The sequence below is a fragment of the Triplophysa dalaica genome, chromosome 8 (assembly GCF_015846415.1).
Source record: "Triplophysa dalaica isolate WHDGS20190420 chromosome 8, ASM1584641v1, whole genome shotgun sequence".
NCBI lineage: Eukaryota > Metazoa > Chordata > Actinopteri > Cypriniformes > Nemacheilidae > Triplophysa > Triplophysa dalaica.
The window spans coordinates 25,140,790-25,162,647 of record NC_079549.1 but is presented as its reverse complement, the minus strand read 5'-3'; the positions used below and the strand labels follow the sequence as shown (position 1 = coordinate 25,162,647).

Sequence of the window (21,858 nt, the reverse complement as noted above, 5' to 3'; positions counted from 1 at the left end):
TACACGCTCCTCATACACGCTCCTCATACACGCTCCTCATACACGCTCCACATACACGCTCCACATACACGCTCCTCATACACGCTCCTCATACACGCTCCACATACACGCTCCACATACAGGCTCCTCATACACGCTCCACATACACGCTCCTCATACACTCTCCTCATACACGCTCCTCATACACGCTCCACATACAAGCTCCACATACACGCTCCTCATACACGCTCCACATACACGCTCCTCTTACACGCTCCTCATACACGCTCCTCATACACGCTCCACATACACGCTCCACATACACGCTCCTCTTACACGCTCCTCATACACGCTCCTCATACACGCTCCACATACACACTACACGCTCCTCATACACGCTACACATACACGCTCCTCATACACGCTCCTCATACACGCTCCACATACACGCTCCACATACACGCTCCTCATACACGCTCCTCATACACGCTCCTCATACACGCTCCTCATACACGCTCCTCATACACGCTCCTCATACACTCTCCTCATACACGCTACACATACACGCTCCACATACACGCTCCTCATACACACTACACGCTCCTCATACACGCTCCTCATACACGCTCCACATACACGCTCCTCATACACGCTCCTCTTACACGCTCCACATACACGCTCCACATACACGCTCCTCATACACGCTCCTCATACACGCTCCACATACACGCTCCACATACACGCTCATCTTACACGCTCCTCATACACGCTCCACATACACGCTCCACATACACGCTCCTCATACACGCTCCTCTTACACGCTCCTCATACACGCTCCACATACACGCTCCTCATACACGCTCCTCATACACGCTCCTCATACACGCTCCACATACACGCTCCTCATACACGCTCCTCATACACTCTCCTCATACACGCTCCTCATACACGCTCCTCATACACTCTCCTCATACACTCTCCTCATACACGCTCCACATACACGCTCCTCATACACGCTCCACATACACGCTCCACATACACGCTCCTCTTACACGCTCCACATACACGCTCCTCTTACACGCTCCACATACACGCTCCTCATACACTCTCCTCATACACGCTCCTCATAAACGCTCCTCATACACGCTCCTCATACACGCTCCTCATACACGCTCCTCATACACTCTCCTCATACACTCTCCTCAGACACGCTCCTCATACACGCTCCTCATACACGCTCCTCATACACTCTCCTCATACACGCTCCTCATACACGCTCCTCATACACGCTCCTCATACACGCTCCTCATACACGCTCCTCATACACGCTCCTCATACACGCTCCTCATACACGCTCCCCATACACGCTCCACATACACGCTCCACATACACGCTCCCCATACACGCTCCACATACACTTGCGGTGTGAAACCGGCGTTCAAGTGAGTTTCAAGAGGCGGAGTGTGTTGACAGGTTTGGATCTCTGGCTGTTAGAGATCTCAATGTGTGTACATGTGTTCATGAATGTGTCAGATTGGTGTAATGCTCATTAGTGTCAGACACTCGGCTCATGATGCTTGAGGTTAATTGGTTTGAGTCCATAGTCTCTCCAGTGAGCTCCACTCCGTCATCACAGACCTCATACTGGCTCTATATTATCACCTCTGATCGTCACCTCAAACTCAAACTAAACCAAACACTTGTGCTTGAATCTATGTTGAGATCTGTCTCGCCCCTGAGCTGATTGATGATTGATATGATGAGTGATTAATGATAATCTATGACTTGTGCTGTCTGGGACACTTGTGGGAAAAGTTAGTTTGATGTCATTTAACTTCATAAAGACACATAATGGTGTTCAGACAGAAAACTTATGTTGTTGTGTGCAGGTAGCTTTCCTGTAGCTCAGTGGTAAGAGCATTGCGTTAAGAATGTAAGGTTGTGGGTTCGATCCCAGGGGATTGCAAATACCTAAGTATAAATGTATAGGATAATGAAATTTAAGTCGCTTTATGTGTGTGTGTTTCAGGTTAGGTGTGATGATGTGCTGTGTCTCCTCATACAGAACTACATTCATTTATAGTGAGTGAGTGACACACGATGAGACACAGACTAGAACTGATGGAAAGATTCAGTCCAGTGATCACCTGAGTGCTGAAGTGAGCGATGACACACACTTCTCATTCTTCTTCTGTTGATTTGCTAACATCACATCACAGTTAGTTGTGTTCTTCAGAAATGAATTGTGTGGAGATCAGAGATCAGTCAAACGGCTGCAGAATCTCACGAGAACTCCACCGACCTATCTGAGGTTTATTGTGTTATGAGAAGAAGCGAACATGAACAAACTCTCCAGATTCTGCGGCATTCAACACGTCAGCGGCCGTTTGTCTGACAGTCCGAGCTCATCCACAAACTCTCTGTGTACCGTGTGTGTGAGGTGGGGAGAGAAACACTGTGAGGGTCTTTACGACCATCTGCCTCTTATCTCTGGGCACTCTGACAGCTCGCCTTTCTTCCAGCATCAGTCTGTAGAGAGAACAGAAGTTCATCAGTCCGTGACATCTGAATCAGCATCAGCATCAAGTAAAACCACTGACTCTTCTTCTCAAACTCCTTCTGTTCTCTTGTGTTTTTACTGTGTTCCTCTCCTCAGAAACTCCTGCACATGTGAGATGTTGACACCTGCCGTCTCAGTCATGTTTCAGTCAGGACAGAAATGATGTTTAATATAAGACAGATGAAAGTGAACATGAGCTGTGAGCGTTGTGAGGGTTCATGAGATCTGTCCTGATGGGGTTCTTCCTGTCAGGTGTTTTTATGTAGAAACATAAACATCAGTTAGATGATAAACACACACAGACTGAATCAGATGTGATTTCTCTAGATTAACTCTTCACTGTTAACTCAACAGATTTAGATGCTTCATAATCTGCACGGATCATAAAGCACCATTCTGTGTGCAGTTACACATCATCTTTATATTTAGACATGATTCAGTTTTGTTCATGATGTCGAGCGCTTGTGATTAGAGATTCAGAGGGTATTAATAACTGCTCTTCCACCAGCAGAGATGTCTGTAACCGTCTCATGACTTTCAGCTCTGATGATGAAGATGATGATGATGTCCTCACACAGGTGGACAGACGGGTGTTCGAGGGCAGTTTGGAGAGAGAGGTCAGATCTTCATCTTGTGATGACATCCAGCAGCATCAGCGGTCCAGTGGTGATCTCTCACAGACACATGAGCACACAATCACATCCACATCATAAGGGTTAGTTTGAGCTTTGTGAGGATTTAAGAATGTGTTGAAGAAGTACTGCTGCATGAACATTGAAGACATTGATTAGAAATGAATTCTCACGTCATGTTAAGCTAATACAATTATTCTCTTCTTTCATTGCTTCGGTCCCAGAGGTAATTAGAGATGAAATTGAATTGTGCATCTTTTTGAGATGTAGCTGACCTCACTTTCCATAGCATCATATAATAGATCATTTTAATATCCGTCAATCAAATTTCCCCTCAGTCTGTTACAGAATCCCTGGTGACTTCAGACATCCTCTTCTGCTGGTTTGGTGTAGATTGAGTCTCATGTGGTTTCTTCATCCGTTCTGTCTGTCTGAAACACCGTCTCTGGCTCATCTGACCAGTATCAGTCCTGTGAGCTCACGGCTAACGCTAACACACACACACAGGTTAATATCTGCTGTCCCTCCTCTCACATCTGACTGATGTCATCATAATTTAAATTAAAACTGTCTATGACAGGGAGGAACTCTGCTCATTCGCTCACATGACACATCATATCAGTTCCTCATGACATCATGTTCAGCTTCTGCACATTCAGCAGTGAAATGGTTTTGAAGGAAATGTGATCTTAAGACCAATCGTTGTAAGAAAAGAAGAGTCTCTTCAGTGCTCTGGTGGGTTTCTCAGTGTGTGTTGTGTTCCAGATTCTTTGGGGTGTGTGATGATGCCGATGATGATGATGATGATGATGATGATGACACTGGTGTGTATCAGAGCGGCTGAATGAGGGGCCGAGTCACTGTCTGAGACGCCCTACAATTCTCACAGTGAACCGGTCTCTTTTCCAGCCCCTCATTCCTCCTCGAACCATCAACGGTCACCAAAACTTCACTGTCTGTACTGTTTCAATCAAATGTGAGTTGACTGATGTGACGGCAATAAAATCATTTGATATGACTGCAGTGTAGATCTCAGTTGGGTTATTACTCTACTCTTTATTCTTCAATGACAAGAGTGAGGCTGTGGATGGAGGTGAAAACTAAAGATGATTCTGACTTTGTGTCTTTTATTATCGTGACTGTGTGACGTGAGATCAATTAGTTTTGTGTAAACACTGAGTGAGACGCATCACATCACATCACACATGCTCCTTAGTCGACACATGAAACTCCTTCAGTGTTTAATATCACATTCTCATCAGGTGAGAGAATAGAGCTAAAAATAGCTCTCCTCGCCAGGGGCCGCCCGCTTCATTGACCCACTTTAGTTCTCATCTGAATTCAATTGATTGTCGTCCCTTTGGCCAGAATCCAGTAGAAATTGAAAATGGTCCATCGGCAGCCGCCGGCAGGACTGATGACCTTCACACCCACGTCACTGATCCATTCTCATAACACACCTGCACACTTACACTTGTGTTCTGCTGATGAGAATGACCTCACGTCATCAGGGATTTATTATAAATAATGCTGGACTAGATTAAAAGAGGAATTTGACGGATGTTCTTTTTATTTCAATAGATATGATGATATTAGTATGTGATTTGTTTTGGTCTCAATAATTGTGTCATGGATCTCTGACCAGCACTCATGAACACTCAACCTATACAACACTTTTGTCTCGACTCAGGTGTCATGCGGTTGTGTGTGTGTGTTCAGACGCTGCTGAACATGTGTGTGACATATAAGATGAAAATGAAAACGAAGTGTTTGTCTGTTAGCTTTCAGTGAAAGAATTCATTGGTAATGAGAGAGAGAGAGAGAGAGAGAGAGAGTTTTTCTGTATTATTGTTCATGTTTTTCTTGTGTTTTCTGCAGGTTATGAAAAGAACATCAGATTCCTCAGGATGTGTCTCATCAGGTGAATGTGATGATGAATCACATGTGGAATATAACCCATAATCATCATCAGTCTTGAGGTACAGACAGACATTACTCTCACTCTCTCTTTAATTGGGTTTTCAGTGTGAGTTTAATCATTCATCTGCACAATAAATGTCGAGTGATTCCTGCACCAATGTGTTTGATTCTTGTTTTGTGTTGATATTAAGATGCTCATGTGACATACAACAGCTAAAGACATTCACACGTGCTGCTCTTTCATCTTCTTGTGTAAAGAAACAGATATCATGAAGTATGTCCATTTATCTGAAGAATACCAGCTCTGTATTTTTATAAAAAACACAATTTGAGTGAAACAAAGACAATCTTCAATATATTTAAAAGAATGAAAAGCTTCTTGTATATGAGAAAGAGATATAAAGGCAAAAAGACACGATGAGGTCAGTTTGAGATGTTTGCTGTTGTCTCGAGGGATTCTGATGTTTGTAGGTCACGTCAAAGATGATTTATACAGGCCAGAAATACAGCTGCTCTTAACACAACACTGCTGTTCCCATGAGGCCGTGTTTAACTCCAGCATATCCTTCATATGAAGCACAGATGGGAACGATGGCTCTATTTAATCACTACACAAACTGAATGAAGCTGAAGAAGTCACATCATCACTGAATCACTCATCCAGCGGGCTGATGTGTGTGTATAGATGCAGAATATGAAAGATTTAGACAAATTCATTCTCAAGACACAATAAAACAATGAGTCTCATTCTGAAGAGTGAGTGCGCCACAGATTTTTTAAATAAATCACGGTTCATCAAAAACACTCACACTAACATTTATTCTATCCATCCATTTTCTTCCGCTTATCCTGGGCCGGGTTGCATTCTAAATGTACAAAAACAACTTAAAATCCACGGCAGTTGAGTGACATTATGGGTAAAACATACTTCAGTATTTGTGTGTTGTGTGTAATGATGAGAGGATGTTAGAGATCTCAGATGCTGGTGTGACCGCTGTGAGTTTCTGTTGCACAGGTATCTGTTTCTATTGTTAACTGTTGACCTTCAGCTCTCTCAGAGGTCCTGTAAGTCATTCACGACTCATCTCATTACAGGACAGAGAAGAGATGTGTGCTTTGGTCTTAAGAGCTAATGCAAAATGGTGACACTTTTGTACTGATGGACAAAAAGAATAAAAATCCTGAAGTAATAAGTAGAGATGACATAAGTTTAATGAAGATCTCCTTCTGTACACCTGACAGAGAACCACCATCAGTCCATCAGCGCTGTGAAGAACATGACGGCCTCAGTAATGCTCATCTCAATCTGGACGATTGACTGACTGTTGATATTAAAATCCTGCTGGAGATTCATAGTTTGGTGTTTTTGTGATTTTCAAACAGTTGTGTTTGTATTCATCCCTGTGACCCAACGGTCCTCATCGAGACGCAGATGTGCGTTCTGACAGACCAACAGAAAGAAGTGAGTATAAACACACAACCGTTGCTGACAAACACATTTCATTTTTAATTGAAATAAACCCCATATCTCCTGTCACCACACATCATCTGTGATATTTCCCTCTTAATATCCTTCACTTACGGACAAAAAGAAAGGAGAATAACAGTTAACAACTGAATTTATATTCTTAGAAGAAGAAAAAAAGCGCAATATGTGAGTAACTCTCGTATTCATAACAGTGTGTCAACCAATTAATGTATGTTTACACAAACACAGACTTTATCCAGTAGTTCTCCATCAATCCGTTGAATAGAGTTTATTTCTCCAGATGAAGGAAACAGTTAGTTGTCATCTTTATGAAGCTCGCTCACATCTCAGCTGATAGATGATGTCATTCATCTCAATTCTGCTTTTATTGGCTCGTTTGTCTGCTACATTAACCTCCCGTTCACCTCATGTGTCCAAAACGACCGGCAGTTCATCTGGATTTTTCTCTGAATGTTCTGTCAGCGGCAGGAGTTTATAACGGATGCTTTTATCTTCAGGACTCAACACCTCTCTCTTTCTCTTTGTCTCTCTCTCTTTCTCTTTGTCTCTCTCTCTTTCTCTCTTTCTCTCTCTCTCTCTGTCACTCTCTCTTTCTCTTTTTCTCTCTCTGTTTTTGTCTCTCTCTCTCTCTCTCTCACACTCACTCACTCTCTCTTTCTCTTTTTCTCTCTCTGTTTTTGTGTGTCTCTCTCTCTCTGTCTCTCGCACAACAGCTTGTGTTTATTCAGAAGGAATTGATTTAATGAAAACCTGCAGCCGTCATTCAGTCCAGAGCTGATATATGATCATGATTCTTTCATGTAGTCAGCAGTGACTGTCAGCAGAATATCTGTTAAAAAATAAAACAGATGAGGCTGTCAGTCAAATAAAAAACATATTTTTTATAAATAAATCACTCTCAAAATGTAGGCAGTGTGGAGAGCAGAAAGAGAGTATGTGTGTGTAATCATTGTGACTAAATTATAGTATTCAAATATTAATAATCAAAATGATTACATTTTTCAGGAAAACTTATTCGGACAAGTAGTGATGCTATGGGACCACATAAATACCTTTTTATCAATTATTTTCTTAAATAAATAAAATAGAACAGGAATGCTTCAGTACCATACTGTAAATGTTATGCTATCAGCTTTTGTTAGTCACACAGAATGTAATGTGCTTTATCAATCTGTTAACTTAAACTCTACTCAGAGATGCAAATCAAAAATCTTCAAATGATACCACGTGATAATAAGAAATAAAACAATATGATATAAAAGGGTTTTGTTCTTCAGAGCAGTTTCTCCATTTATTAACGTTTGCTGCCACCTGCTGCAGTTCATCCATATGGCACATGATCAAGTAGCATGCAAACTTTATTTATAGTCATTTAGCAGACGCTTTTATCCAAAGCGACTAACAAGTTGGGTAAACAATGGACGCAATTGGGTCAAATATAAGGACAACAAAAAGCATAAGAGCAATAAAAACATGTCTCCCAAAGCCTACTACAGTGTACAGGGCCATGATAAGTTTTTCTAAGCTTAAATAAGGATGCGTTTTTTTGATAATGTAGAAAAGAAATCAGAAATGATCGGTCAGGTGCTGATAGAAAGAGATGTGTTTTCAGATGTTTCTTAAAGATGGACACAGAATCTGATGATCTTGTAGCAGCGGTCACTTCATTACACAAATGTGGAACCGATCCAGAGAAGGTTTGTGAGAGAGATTTTTTTGCTTTTTTTGATGACACCACAAGACGGCGTTCATTTGCAGAGCGTAAGGATCTGAGGGTACATAAGTCTGCAGAAGTGAATGAAGAGAAGGGGGTGCAGAACCACTGGTGGTCTTATAGGCCAGGAGCAGAGTCTTGAATTTGATGCGAGCGACTATAGGGAGCCAGTGTAGCTTAATGAGTAGAGGAGTGACGTGTTATTAAAATCACTTTAAAACCACCAAAGTTCTGCACAGAATAATTCAAAAAAGTATACAAACATGAGATATAAACACATCAGATACACTAAAACAATTAGAATGTCAACATAAGGTTTCAGAAGTCAAGTCAATACAACAGGCCTATACCAGATTTAACCAGTCACAAAATAGATTTAACAATAATTAAAACTGAATTATAATGTTTGGTAAAAACTCAAGAGTCAACACTGAATTAGGTTTATTTTGTTATAATTGTTCAGTGTGTTCAATGTTATAAGACAGTTGTTGTTTTACTCTTGTGCAGTCATTACTCTGGTACATTAGTGTCTAATCCTTTATGAACCGTTTCCTGTGGAACATCACTGACGCGCGCGAGCGTTACACACGTGCACTTTATTAATTACACACATGCACTTTATTAATTACACACGTGCACTTTATTATTTATTGTATGATGTTGATCAGTCCGGAAGAATCTTGAGTGGATCTTAACGTCGAAAGCTGAACTGCCGTCGTGCAGAGTGACGGTGTTGACGTGTTGCTATGGTGACAGACAGTAGAGTTCCGGTGAGTGATCGATCTGATCGTCATGGATGATTATGAACTGATCGGACAGATCGGACGCGGCGCGTTTGGTCGCGCGCTGCTGGTCAGACCTAAAGACTCAGATCCCGCGATGCCGCGTTACGTCATCAAAGAGATCAACATGAGACAGGTGTGAGACTTTCTCAGTCAAACTACACAATTACACAAACTCAAATGATTGGATGTTTTTCACAGCAGACTGAGATCCGTTGTTTGTGTGTGTGTGTGTGTGTGTGTGTGTTTGTTTGTGTGTGTGTGTTCGTGTGTGTGTGTGTGTGTGTGTGTGTGTGTGTCAGATGTCAGTGCGGGACAGGGACGCATCCAGGAAGGAAGTCTCTCTTCTGTCTAAAATGAAGCATCCAAACATTGTTGCGTTTTATAAATCATTTTATGGTCAGTACTTTACATCTCGTATGTTTACAGTACATCACAAATACACACACTGTAGATGTCCTGTAACACACAATGTGTGTGTGTGTGTGTGTGTGTGTGTGTGTGTGTGTGTGTGTAGACAGGAATAATCTCTATATACTGATGGAATACTGTGATGCTGGAGATCTCATGAACAGAATTCAATCGCAGAGAGGCCGAGTGTTCACAGAGCAGCAGGTGCCACACACACACACACACAGTTGTGTTTCTGCATTGAGACATATTCTTGTGTAGTTGTACCGACACATTCTTTTATTTATTTTAGCAGGATAAAGACTCACTGAGACTCAAAATGTATTTTACTCGAGTGTCCTGGTCCTAACACTAACATGTGTGTCATTGTGTGTTCGGCAGATAATTCACTGGTTTGTACAGATCTGTCTGGGTCTGAAACACATTCACGACAGGAAAGTCCTTCACAGAGACATTAAATCACAGGTACACACACAAACACACACACACACAAGTTACTTTAGAAATTCAGATCCTACAATCTCTCAAGAGCTTTGGGTGGATTACCAGACTGAAGTGCTGAATGATTGTGAAGTTTGTAAACTGGATTCTGCAGAAGAAATGTGTGATCTTTTTCAAGCAGAATGTTGATTGTGTAAAGTTGTAAAAGTTGTAATAATTGTGTTGTGTGTTGTAGAACATCTTTCTGACTGACGGAGGACAGAAAGTCAAACTGGGAGATTTTGGCATAGCCAGAACATTGAACAGGTGTGTTTGTTTGTGTGTTAGGGTTAGTGTGTGTGTGTGTGTGTATGTGTTGTTTGTTATTTTTGCTCTTTTCTTTCTCTGCCTGTATCTGACAGCACAATGGAGTTGGCGAGAACTTGTGTTGGGACGCCATATTACCTGTCTCCAGAGATCTGTGAAAACCGCCCCTATAACAACAAAACGTGCGTCTCCAGCCCTCATTGTGTGCGCGTGTGTGTGTGTACGTGTGTGTTTATTTTAACTCTCTATGGAAAACATAACAGAAAAAACAATCATACGCTGACAATCTCGTCCATGGCCACAAGATGGAAAAATGAGGATCTGGCTAATCCTGCAAAAGCAAAAATCAGAAGCTGCGTCCCAGCTGCAAACTATCAGTCCTAAATAGTATTGAAAATAGAATGAGTTCCTAATCATAGTGTGCTGAAATGAGTATCTCAAAGTCCCCGGATGGTCTACTGTTTCCAGTGAAAATTGGAAGTGTGTCCCTAATTTAATAAATGTAAGTATACAGTAAACATTACATACGAAATAATGAATAACAATTCCTTTTTTTCCATGAAATATCGCAACGTTTATTTTAAATAAATCATCAATGTGGGTCTTTTTTTTTAAACTCATGTGGCCTCATAATCATAAAAACTGAGCATCCACTTCCGTCCTGTAGTGACTATCTATCTTTAATGACGTATGTTAAACGGCTTGGGCGGAGCATCTGTTAACTCCTCCCCTTCAGTCTGATCACAGCTCCTTTTCAAAAACCATCTGTTTCATACATCCAATCAAATCGCAGAGAAAGATGAAAGCCACGATTTAACTCAGAAATGCGTCAAAATACGAAAGTAAGTGATCCTAATAGTCCTTGTGAACCAGAAGTCGCAATCGTGTTTAAAGTTTATGTTAGTATGTCTCAGTGCGTGCATAGTTTTGCAGTACATACTTTAAGAGCTTACTAGTATAAGTAGGCAAATTTTGGCACAGCGAAAGGAACACTAACAGCTCCACAAACAGACATTCAAATAACTGCGGCCCATGTTTACCACAAAAATATATTCACAAATGATGAACAGTGAAAAACAAAACACGGCAAGAACATGACAGTTGGCTAACACTTTACAATAATAATGTGTCATTTGTGAACATTGAATACTTGATTCAGATTGGTCAGGTGTGACATTGTGAGGTGTGTATCATCTGGGGGTCATGAGGTCACATCTGGCTGTATGTACAGGATTTTGAGGTGTTTGTTTGTGCTGACATCAGGTGTTTGTGTCGTCTGTAGGGACATCTGGTCTCTGGGGTGTGTACTGTATGAACTCTGTACACTCAAACATCCAGTGAGTACACACACACACGCATACACATGCACATAGACACGCAGACACACATACACAAACGCATACACACAAACGCAAACACTCAGACACATACACACGTGCACACACACAAACGCACAAACACACATCCGCATACAAACGCACGGATATACACTCACGCAGACACAAGCACACGCGCACATACTAACATATGCACACACACGCGTTGTTTATGTTTGTATGTGTGTGTGTGTGTGTTTGTTTCAGTTTGAAGGCAGTAATTTAAGTCAGTTGGTGTTGAGGATCTGTAGGGGGCGCTACACTCCGGTGTCTGAACACTACAGCACTGATCTGAGACTTCTGTTAAAACAGCTGTTTAAAGTTTCTCCTCGTGATCGACCTTCAGTCAACTCCATCCTCAAACTCCCGCTGCTGCACGTGCACATCAGCACACACCTGCAGCCACAGGTACACCACCGCTATGATGTCATCACCACATACAGGTCAGGACAGAAAGTAGTCAATGATGTCACACAGACTACACACACTGACCCGTGCGTGTGTAAAAAAATATCAGTTCTATATATCCTTCTCGATTGTTTTCAGTCTTTTGGTGGTATTTAATAAAAGAAGATTTCAATCAGAAAAGCTTTGTGTCAGTCATCATAATACAGTGGTATGCAAAAGTTTACACACCCTTTGGAGAATCTGGAAAAAGGATTTTTGAAAATTAAGGTTTATTTTTAATTTAGTCCTGCCCTGAGCAACTGATTTCACTAAAGAAATGTTAACATAAGGTTCACTAAAGAATAATAACAGAATTTCCAAAAACATCCCAGTGCAAAAGTTTAGATGCCCCTGATTCTTAATACTGTATGATGTCACCTAAACAATAGGTGACAGTTTTTATGTTTAGTCACAGTTGTTTAAGGGTTTCTTGTGTGTCATGAGTCATTAGACTGTCCACTGATCATCAAAACAATCTCCCAGGTCCTTCACAATCTTTGCTTTTTCAGCATTTCTGTATATTTGACTCGAGTGGGTGCAAAACCTCTGAAAATGGTTTTGATGAAATTGTTTTTCATTTACTAATGTCCTTCATAAGATTTAAAAATACTTCAATGTTTTTCAGGAAATTAAATATATATTTTTCTTTACATCAAAACCATTTTCAGAGGTTTACACCCACCTGACATAAATGAATGGTGTTGACTTCATGGGCACTTCAAAAGTAGCAGTATAACATATACTGGTAAGCCCGAGCCACGAGGAAAAAGTCTCATGATTCAGATCCAGAACATGATGCATGATGGGATACACTTAGCCTTAATACCTCACCGAAGATGTCTTCAAGCTAGTGTGGGTTTAGTGTGTGTTAAGGTTTAGTGAGTGTTAAGCGTACGGCCCTTTGACATCTTTAATACATTGGACACACTTGCACTCTTCCTTCCTGTCGGGTCCACGCGCTCTCAAGTGTCCAAGACCGCAAGTGGGGTATTTGGACGCAGCCAAAGTTCTCACAACCTTTATAATCACATACACTTTAACAACACAATCAAACACACACTTACTCACACACACACACACACACACACACAGGATTTAAGGTGGATGTAATGAAGATGTCACAGAATATTTTTCTTGTTTCAGGTGTTGGAGGAGGAGTTCAGTCACACTGTTATACACAATCACACACCAGCTGCTCCACATAAAGCCACACATTACAAAGGTGTGTGTGCGCGTGTGAGTGCGCGTGTATGTGTGTGTGTTGAAATGTTTCTGAGGTTAGATTTTGTCTTTCAGATCTGGGTGTTTGTAAAGCTGCAGGGAATTGTGTGGTGAAGCCACCGGTCAATAAATCCAATCAGAGACGCCCAACATCACAACATTACAGCTCCCACAATCATGTGTGTCATGTTTATCACATCTTTGATATTAAAATTGCTGTATAATATACTGTATCTCCTGTACAGATGATTCTTTATAACCTCATGAATAAATCATTTATTTGTCTTTTTCAGAGAATAAACCCTGAATGTCCCGCTGTGGTTGAAAAGCCACGTGTTCATGAAGGTCCGCTCGAACACTTCGAGCATCATCACGCTCACCTGAACCTCCTACAGGCTCAACATCACATCCATCATCAGGATGCTGCTGGTCGCCATAGCAACAGAGTCGGCGCTCTACAGCCCTATCAGCTGTGAGGAATCCAAAGCATCACTATCACATCTCGTGCATGAGTAAATCACGTGACACTACTGCTGATGGGAATAATGAAATGTTGCTTTGTGTTGTGTTGTGTTTTGTGTTAAGTGTTGCAGTGGCGAGAGATGAATTCCTGCAGAGGAGACGAGAAGCTCATCAGTATAAAGTCAGAGCTCAGAAACAGCTGGTGAGAGACAAAAAACATTATATCATTTCATTATATCACTGTACACATAAAAACATGAATATAATAACCACACAGATCTCATTCATTGTGTTTACAACATAAAAACTAATGATTGTGTGTTTACTGACATTGAATTTGTCAGGGTGATCTTATTTCAAACAGACCCCATCTCAACTAACCTTCTGATTCATTTCACTTGAATATCTACATTACCGTATCATCATTTGAATATTTAGAAGATAACGGAATCATTTAAAAATAACAATTAAATATTCATTACCTAGTGTCTTTTCTCAAGTTTATAAATCTCAAGTTCATTTTTCAGCTCAGATGAAGTGTTTGTTAAATGTTAGATACGTCACTAGAGTTTGGTGAATAAGCATTACGTGATTGTCTGTCATTGAATCAGTTTGGGTGATGTGTTCAGGGTCTCCGGCCGTCCACAGCAGACACTGAGAGGAACACAGACCAACATCACGAGAAGAAATCACCTCAGAAGAGTAAAGGACAGGGTGAAGAAGTGAGTAATGTCATACTGATGAGCTCATGAGGACGATGAGGATGAGGATGATGAAGATGTGTGTGTGTTTGTCACAGGAGTATCTGAGACAGTTACAGCGAATCAGAGAGCAGTATCATGATGAGGTCAGAGAGCTGCGCATCAGAGCGGACACTGAGGTATGAAACTCTCATTCAATCATATCGTCAACTTCTCTCTGTCCACCTGATGAAGAACACGTGTGTGTTATGACTGGATGATGTCTGAAGAACACGAGAATCAAGAATTAATCCTGCTGTGTTTCAAAACAAGATGATGGTGATGATTATGATGGTGATGATGATGGTGATGATGATGATGGTGATGGTGATGATGATGTTGATGATGCTGAGGTTGATGGTGATGATGATGGTGATGGTGATGATGCTGAGGTTGATGGTGATGATGCTGAGGTTGATGGTGATGAGGCTGATGATGATGGTGATGATGATGATGATGGTGTTGATGGTGATGATGATGATGATGATGGTGATGAGGCTGATGATGGTGATGATGATGATGATGATGATGATGGTGTTGATGGTGAGGTTGATGGTGATGATGATGATGATGATGGTGTTGATGGTGATGTTGATGGTGATGATGATGGTGATGATGATGATGATGATGATGCTGAGGTTGATGGTGATGATGCTGAGGTTGATGGTGATGATGCTGAGGTTGATGGTGATGATGCTGAGGTTGATGATGATGATGATGATGATGATGGTGATGATGATGGTGATGATGATGATGATGATGATGATGATGATGGTGTTGATGGTGATGTTGATGGTGATGAGGCTGAAGATGATGGTGATGATGATGATGATGGTGATGATGTTGGTGTTGATGATGTTGATGATTATGGTGATGATGGTGATGTTGGTGTTGATGATGATGATGATGGTGATGATGATGGTGATGATGTTGATGATTATGGTGATTATGGTGATGATGGTGATGTTGGTGTTGATGGTGATGATGTTGGTGATGATGATGATGGTGATGATGATGGTGATGATGTTGTTGATGTTGGTGTTGAAGATGATGATGATGGTGATCGTGAGATCTCAGTGAGCCGTGTGAATGTCTCATGTCAATGGTCTGTTTGAACTGATGGATGTTTTCAGGAGGAGAGCAGGACAGCAGCTCAACAGAAGCTTCACAGAAACAAACAACAGGTATAAACACATAAACTCAACACAAACAAACACATTTGTGTGTACCTTGTTTTTATATCCCGATGGGGACCTAAATCTGAATACACACCAACTCATGGCAGTGGTGTAAAGTAAATGTAATGAGTTAAGTATCTTTTTGGCTACTTTGTAGTGAGTACCAGCAACTTTTACTCTCTACTTTACTCTAATGACTTATGCACATTACATTTTGATGGCCCCTAACTTTTTTTGCAGCTGTTTATTTCTGCTACAGAAGAAGCAATATTGCCGTTTACAGGGCTTTGAAGGAACTAGATCTTGTGAATTTTGCCTAATTTACTGAAACTTGTCAGCATGGGTTCTGTATGTGACTGCTGATGCATTTTTAGTTGATGCTTGTATGTGTGTGCGTGTGTGTGTGTGTGCATGTTTCTGTGTGTGTGTCTGCGTGTGTGCGTGTGTGTGTGTGTATGTGTGAATGTTTCTGTGTGTGTGTCTGGGTGTGTGTGTGTGTGTGTGTGTGTATGAGTGCATGTTTCTGTGCGTGCGTGCATACGTATATGTGTTTGTGTGTCAGTACAGATCTTCAGATGATGTTTGAATGTTTTCTCTGTCGTGTGTTTCAGAAAGGAGTCATGTTTGAAGTCAAACTAACCGATGGAGAGACACAACAGGAGACACAGGTGACACCTGAACGAGATGTGAATGCTGATGAGGTTAGAGTGATGTTGAGTTACTGTGATATAAACAAGAAAAGCTAATATTAATATTAACTGTAAATGTAGAAATGTGTTTTAAAACACTGATCAATACACACGTGTATCCACACCCTCTGTACACATTACATTGTGTGTGTGTGTGTGTGTGTGACAGGAGGACCCACAGAATAAAACATTTACAAACCAAGAGAATGTTTACACTGAAGATTCAGACGGGTCAAAGGTCGAGTCAGATCTACAGGAGAGAGAGACACTGATGAAGAGAGCTGAGTGGTGTCGAGATGCTCCTGAGACGTTATTGGGTGCTCTTGAGCGAATGGAGGTGATGTCACAGAGCTCCAGTGTGTGTGAAACTCAGACAGGTGACACACACACACACACACACACACACACTTAACATCTTTATTTCAAGAGTCTTAAGAGCTCAAAATAAACAGATCACTGGATGTGTTGTGTTCAGAAGATGAGGAGAGAAAACACTGGAGGAGTGATCCTCCTGAAACACTGCTTCACGCTCTCGCCAACACACAACTCATCTGCTCCAGCACAGAGGGTAACACACACATATACACACACAACTCATCTGCTCCAGCACAGAGGGTAACACACACATATACACACACAACTCATCTGCTCCAGCACAGAGGGTAACACACACATATACACACACAACTCATCTGCTCCAGCACAGAGGGTAACACACACATATACACACACAACTCATCTGCTCCAGCACAGAGGGTAACACACACATATACACACACAACTCATCTGCTCCAGCACAAAGGGTAACACACACATATACACACACAACTCATCTGCTCCAGCACAGAGGGTAACACACACATATACACACACAACTCATCTGCTCCAGCACAGAGGGTAACACACACATATACACACACAACTCATCTGCTCCAGCACAGAGGGTAACACACACATATACACACACAACTCATCTGCTCCAGCACAGAGGGTAACACACACATATACACACACAACTCATCTGCTCCAGCACAAAGGGTAACACACATACACACACACATACACACACACAACTCATCTGCTCCAGCACAGAGGGTAACACACACATATACACACACAACTCATCTGCTCCAGCACAGCGTGTAACACACACACACACACACACACACAACTCATCTGCTCCAGCACAGAGGGTAACACACACATAAACAAACACAACTCATCTGCTCCAGCACAGAGGGTAACACACAGACACACACACATACACACACACAACTCATCTGCTCCAGCACAGAGGGTAACACACAGACACACACACATACACACAACTCATCTGCTCCAGCACAGAGGGTAACACACATACACACACACACACATACACACACACAACTCATCTGCTCCAGCACAGAGGGTAACACACAGACACACACACACACACACAATTCATCTGCTCCAGCACAGCGTGTAACACACACACATACACACACACAACTCATCTGCTCCAGCACAGAGGGTAACACACAGACACACACACACACATACACACACACAACTCATCTGCTCCAGCACAGAGGGTAACACACAGACACACACACACACACACAATTCATCTGCTCCAGCACAGCGTGTAACACACACACATACACACACACAACTCATCTGCTCCAGCACAGAGGGTAACACACAGACACACACACACACATACACACACACAACTCATCTGCTCCAGCACAGAGGGTAACACACAGACACACTCACATACACACACACAACTCATCTGCTCCAGCACAGAGGGTAACAAACACACACACATATACACACACAACTCATCTGCTCCAGCACAGAGGGTAACAAACACACACACATATACACACACAACTCATCTGCTCCAGCACAGAGGGTAACACACAGACACACACACATACACACACACAACTCATCTGCTCCAGCACAGAGGGTAACACACAGACACACACACATACACACACACACAACTCATCTGCTCCAGCACAGAGGGTAACACACACACACACACACACAACTCATCTGCTCCAGCACAGAGGGTAACAGACACACACACACACACACACAACTCATCTGCTCCAGCACAGAGGGTAACAGACACACACACACATACACACACACAACTCATCTGCTCCAGCACAGAGGGTAACAAACACACACATATACACACACAACTCATCTGCTCCAGCACAGAGGGTAACACACACACACATACACACACACACAACTCATCTGCTCCAGCACAGAGGGTAACACACACATATACAAACACAACTCATCTGCTCCAGCACAGAGGGTAACACACAAACACACATACACACACACAACTCATCTGCTCCAGCACAGAGGGTAACACACAGACACACACACACACACACACACAACTCATCTGCTCCAGCACAGAGGGTAACAGACACACACACACATACACACACACAACTCATCTGCTCCAGCACAGAGGGTAACAAACACACACATATACACACACAACTCATCTGCTCCAGCACAGAGGGTAACACACACACACATACACACACACACAACTCATCTGCTCCAGCACAGAGGGTAACACACACATAAACAAACACAACTCATCTGCTCCAGCACAGAGGGTAACACACAAACACACATACACACACACACAACTCATCTGCTCCAGCACAGAGGGTAACACACACATATACAAACACAACTCATCTGCTCCAGCACAGAGGGTAACACACACATATACACACATACACACACACAACTCATCTGCTCCAGCACAGAGGGTAACACAGACACACACACACATACACACACACAACTCATCTGCTCCAGCACAGAGGGTAACACACAGACACACACACATACACACACACAACTCATCTGCTCCAGCACAGAGGGTAACACACAGACACACACACATACACACAACTCATCTGCTCCAGCACAGAGGGTAACACACATACACACACACACATACACACACACAACTCGTCTGCTCCAGCACAGAGGGTAACAAACACATATACACACACAACTCATCTGCTCCAGCACAGAGGGTAACACACACACACACACACACACAACTCATCTGCTCCAGCACAGAGGGTAACAAACACACACACACATACACACACACAACTCATCTGCTCCAGCACAGAGGGTAACACACAGACACACACACACACATACACACACACAACTCATCTGCTCCAGCACAGAGGGTAACACAGACACACACACACATACACACACACAACTCATCTGCTCCAGCACAGAGGGTAACAAACACACACATATACACACACAACTCATCTGCTCCAGCACAGAGGGTAACACACACACACACACACATACACACACACAACTCATCTGCTCCAGCACAGAGGGTAACACACAGACACACACACATACACACACACAACTCATCTGCTCCAGCACAGAGGGTAACACACACATATACACACACAACTCATCTGCTCCAGCACAGAGGGTAACACACAGACACACACACATACACACACACACAACTCATCTGCTCCAGCACAGAGGGTAACACACAGACACACACACATACACACACACACAACTCATCTGCTCCAGAACAGAGGGTAACACACAGACACACACACATACACACACACAACTCATCTGCTTCAGCACAGAGGGTAACACACAGACACACACACATACACACACACAACTCATCTGCTCCAGCACAGCGTGTAACACACACACACACACACACACATACACACACACAACTCATCTGCTCCAGCACAGAGGGTAACACACATACACACACACACATACACACACACAACTCATCTGCTCCAGCACAGAGGGTAACACACAGACACACACACACACAATTCATCTGCTCCAGCACAGAGGGTAACACACACATATACACACACAACTCATCTGCTCCAGCACAGAGGGTAACACACAGACACACACACACACACACACATACAACTCATCTGCTCCAGCACAGAGGGTAACACACACATATACACACACAACTCATCTGCTCCAGCACAGAGGGTAACACACACACACACACACATACACACACACAACTCATCTGCTCCAGCACAGAGGGTAACACACAGACACACACACATACACACACACAACTCATCTGCTCCAGCACAGAGGGTAACACACAGACACACACACATACACACACACAACTCATCTGCTCCAGCACAGAGGGTAACACACAGACACACACACATACACACACACAACTCATCTGCTCCAGCACAGAGGGTAACACACAGACACACACACATACACACAACTCATCTGCTCCAGCACAGAGGGTAACACACATACACACACACACATACACACACACAACTCATCTGCTCCAGCACAGAGGGTAACACACAGACACACACACACACACACAATTCATCTGCTCCAGCACAGAGGGTAACACACAGACACACACACACACACACACAACTCATCTGCTCCAGCACAGAGGGTAACACACACACACACACACATACACACACACAACTCATCTGCTCCAGCACAGAGGGTAACACACAGACACACTCACATACACACACACAACTCATCTGCTCCAGCACAGAGGGTAACACACAGACACACACACATACACACACACAACTCATCTGCTCCAGCACAGAGGGTAACACACAGACACACACACACACACACAACTCATCTGCTCCAGCACAGAGGGTAACACACAGACACACACACATACACACACACAACTCATCTGCTCCAGCACAGAGGGTAACACACACACACACACACACAAACACACACACACACAATTCATCTGCTCCAGCACAGAGGGTAACACACAGACACACACACATACACACACACAACTCATCTGCTCCAGCACAGAGGGTAACAAACACACACACATATACACGCACAACTCATCTGCTCCAGCACAGAGGGTAACAACACACACACATATACACACACAACTCATCTGCTCCAGCACAGAGGGTAACACACACACACACATACACACACACAACTCATCTGCTCCAGCACAGAGGGTAACACACAGACACACACATACACACACACAACTCATCTGCTCCAGCACAGAGGGTAACACAGACACACACACACATACACACACACAACTCATCTGCTCCAGCACAGAGGGTAACACACAGACACACACACACATACACACACACAACTCATCTGCTCCAGCACAGAGGGTAACACACAGACACACACACATACACACACACAACTCATCTGCTCCAGCACAGAGGGTAACACACAGACACACACACATACACACACACAACTCATCTGCTCCAGCACAGAGGGTAACACACAGACACACACACATACACACACACAACTCATCTGCTCCAGCACAGAGGGTAACACACACACACACACACACACAACTCATCTGCTCCAGCACAGAGGGTAACAGACACACACACACACACACACAACTCATCTGCTCCAGCACAGAGGGTAACA

General features: G+C 42.9%; 1 protein-coding gene across 17 annotated transcripts in view; it reads left to right on the top strand.

Annotated features, from left to right (window-relative positions):
- LOC130427155 (serine/threonine-protein kinase Nek5) overlaps nt 1-21,858 on the top strand; it is a 45,137-nt gene that overhangs the window by 13,658 nt on the left and 9,621 nt on the right. For 2 of the 17 annotated variants that reach the window (XM_056754232.1, XM_056754230.1), the window contains 19 exons: nt 3,118-3,678; nt 5,050-9,212; nt 9,379-9,475; nt 9,594-9,691; nt 9,869-9,952; nt 10,164-10,234; nt 10,330-10,416; nt 11,517-11,571; nt 11,818-12,018; nt 13,201-13,279; nt 13,354-13,457; nt 13,572-13,750; nt 13,864-13,942; nt 14,370-14,462; nt 14,540-14,620; nt 15,614-15,664; nt 16,270-16,359; nt 16,517-16,724; nt 16,823-16,915. In XM_056754232.1, coding sequence (XP_056610210.1) covers nt 9,087-9,212; nt 9,379-9,475; nt 9,594-9,691; nt 9,869-9,952; nt 10,164-10,234; nt 10,330-10,416; nt 11,517-11,571; nt 11,818-12,018; nt 13,201-13,279; nt 13,354-13,457; nt 13,572-13,750; nt 13,864-13,942; nt 14,370-14,462; nt 14,540-14,620; nt 15,614-15,664; nt 16,270-16,359; nt 16,517-16,724; nt 16,823-16,915 — 1,876 coding nt within the window. In that variant the 5' untranslated portion in view covers nt 3,118-3,678; nt 5,050-9,086. Of the gene's footprint in view, nt 1-1,285; nt 3,679-4,057; nt 9,213-9,242; nt 9,476-9,593; nt 9,692-9,868; nt 9,953-10,163; nt 10,235-10,329; nt 10,417-11,516; nt 11,572-11,817; nt 12,019-13,200; nt 13,280-13,353; nt 13,458-13,571; nt 13,751-13,863; nt 13,943-14,369; nt 14,463-14,539; nt 14,621-15,613; nt 15,665-16,269; nt 16,360-16,516; nt 16,725-16,822; nt 16,916-21,858 lie in introns of those variants that run through there. The other 15 variants (XM_056754235.1, XM_056754234.1, XM_056754226.1 and 12 more) reach the window with 15 other exon arrangements.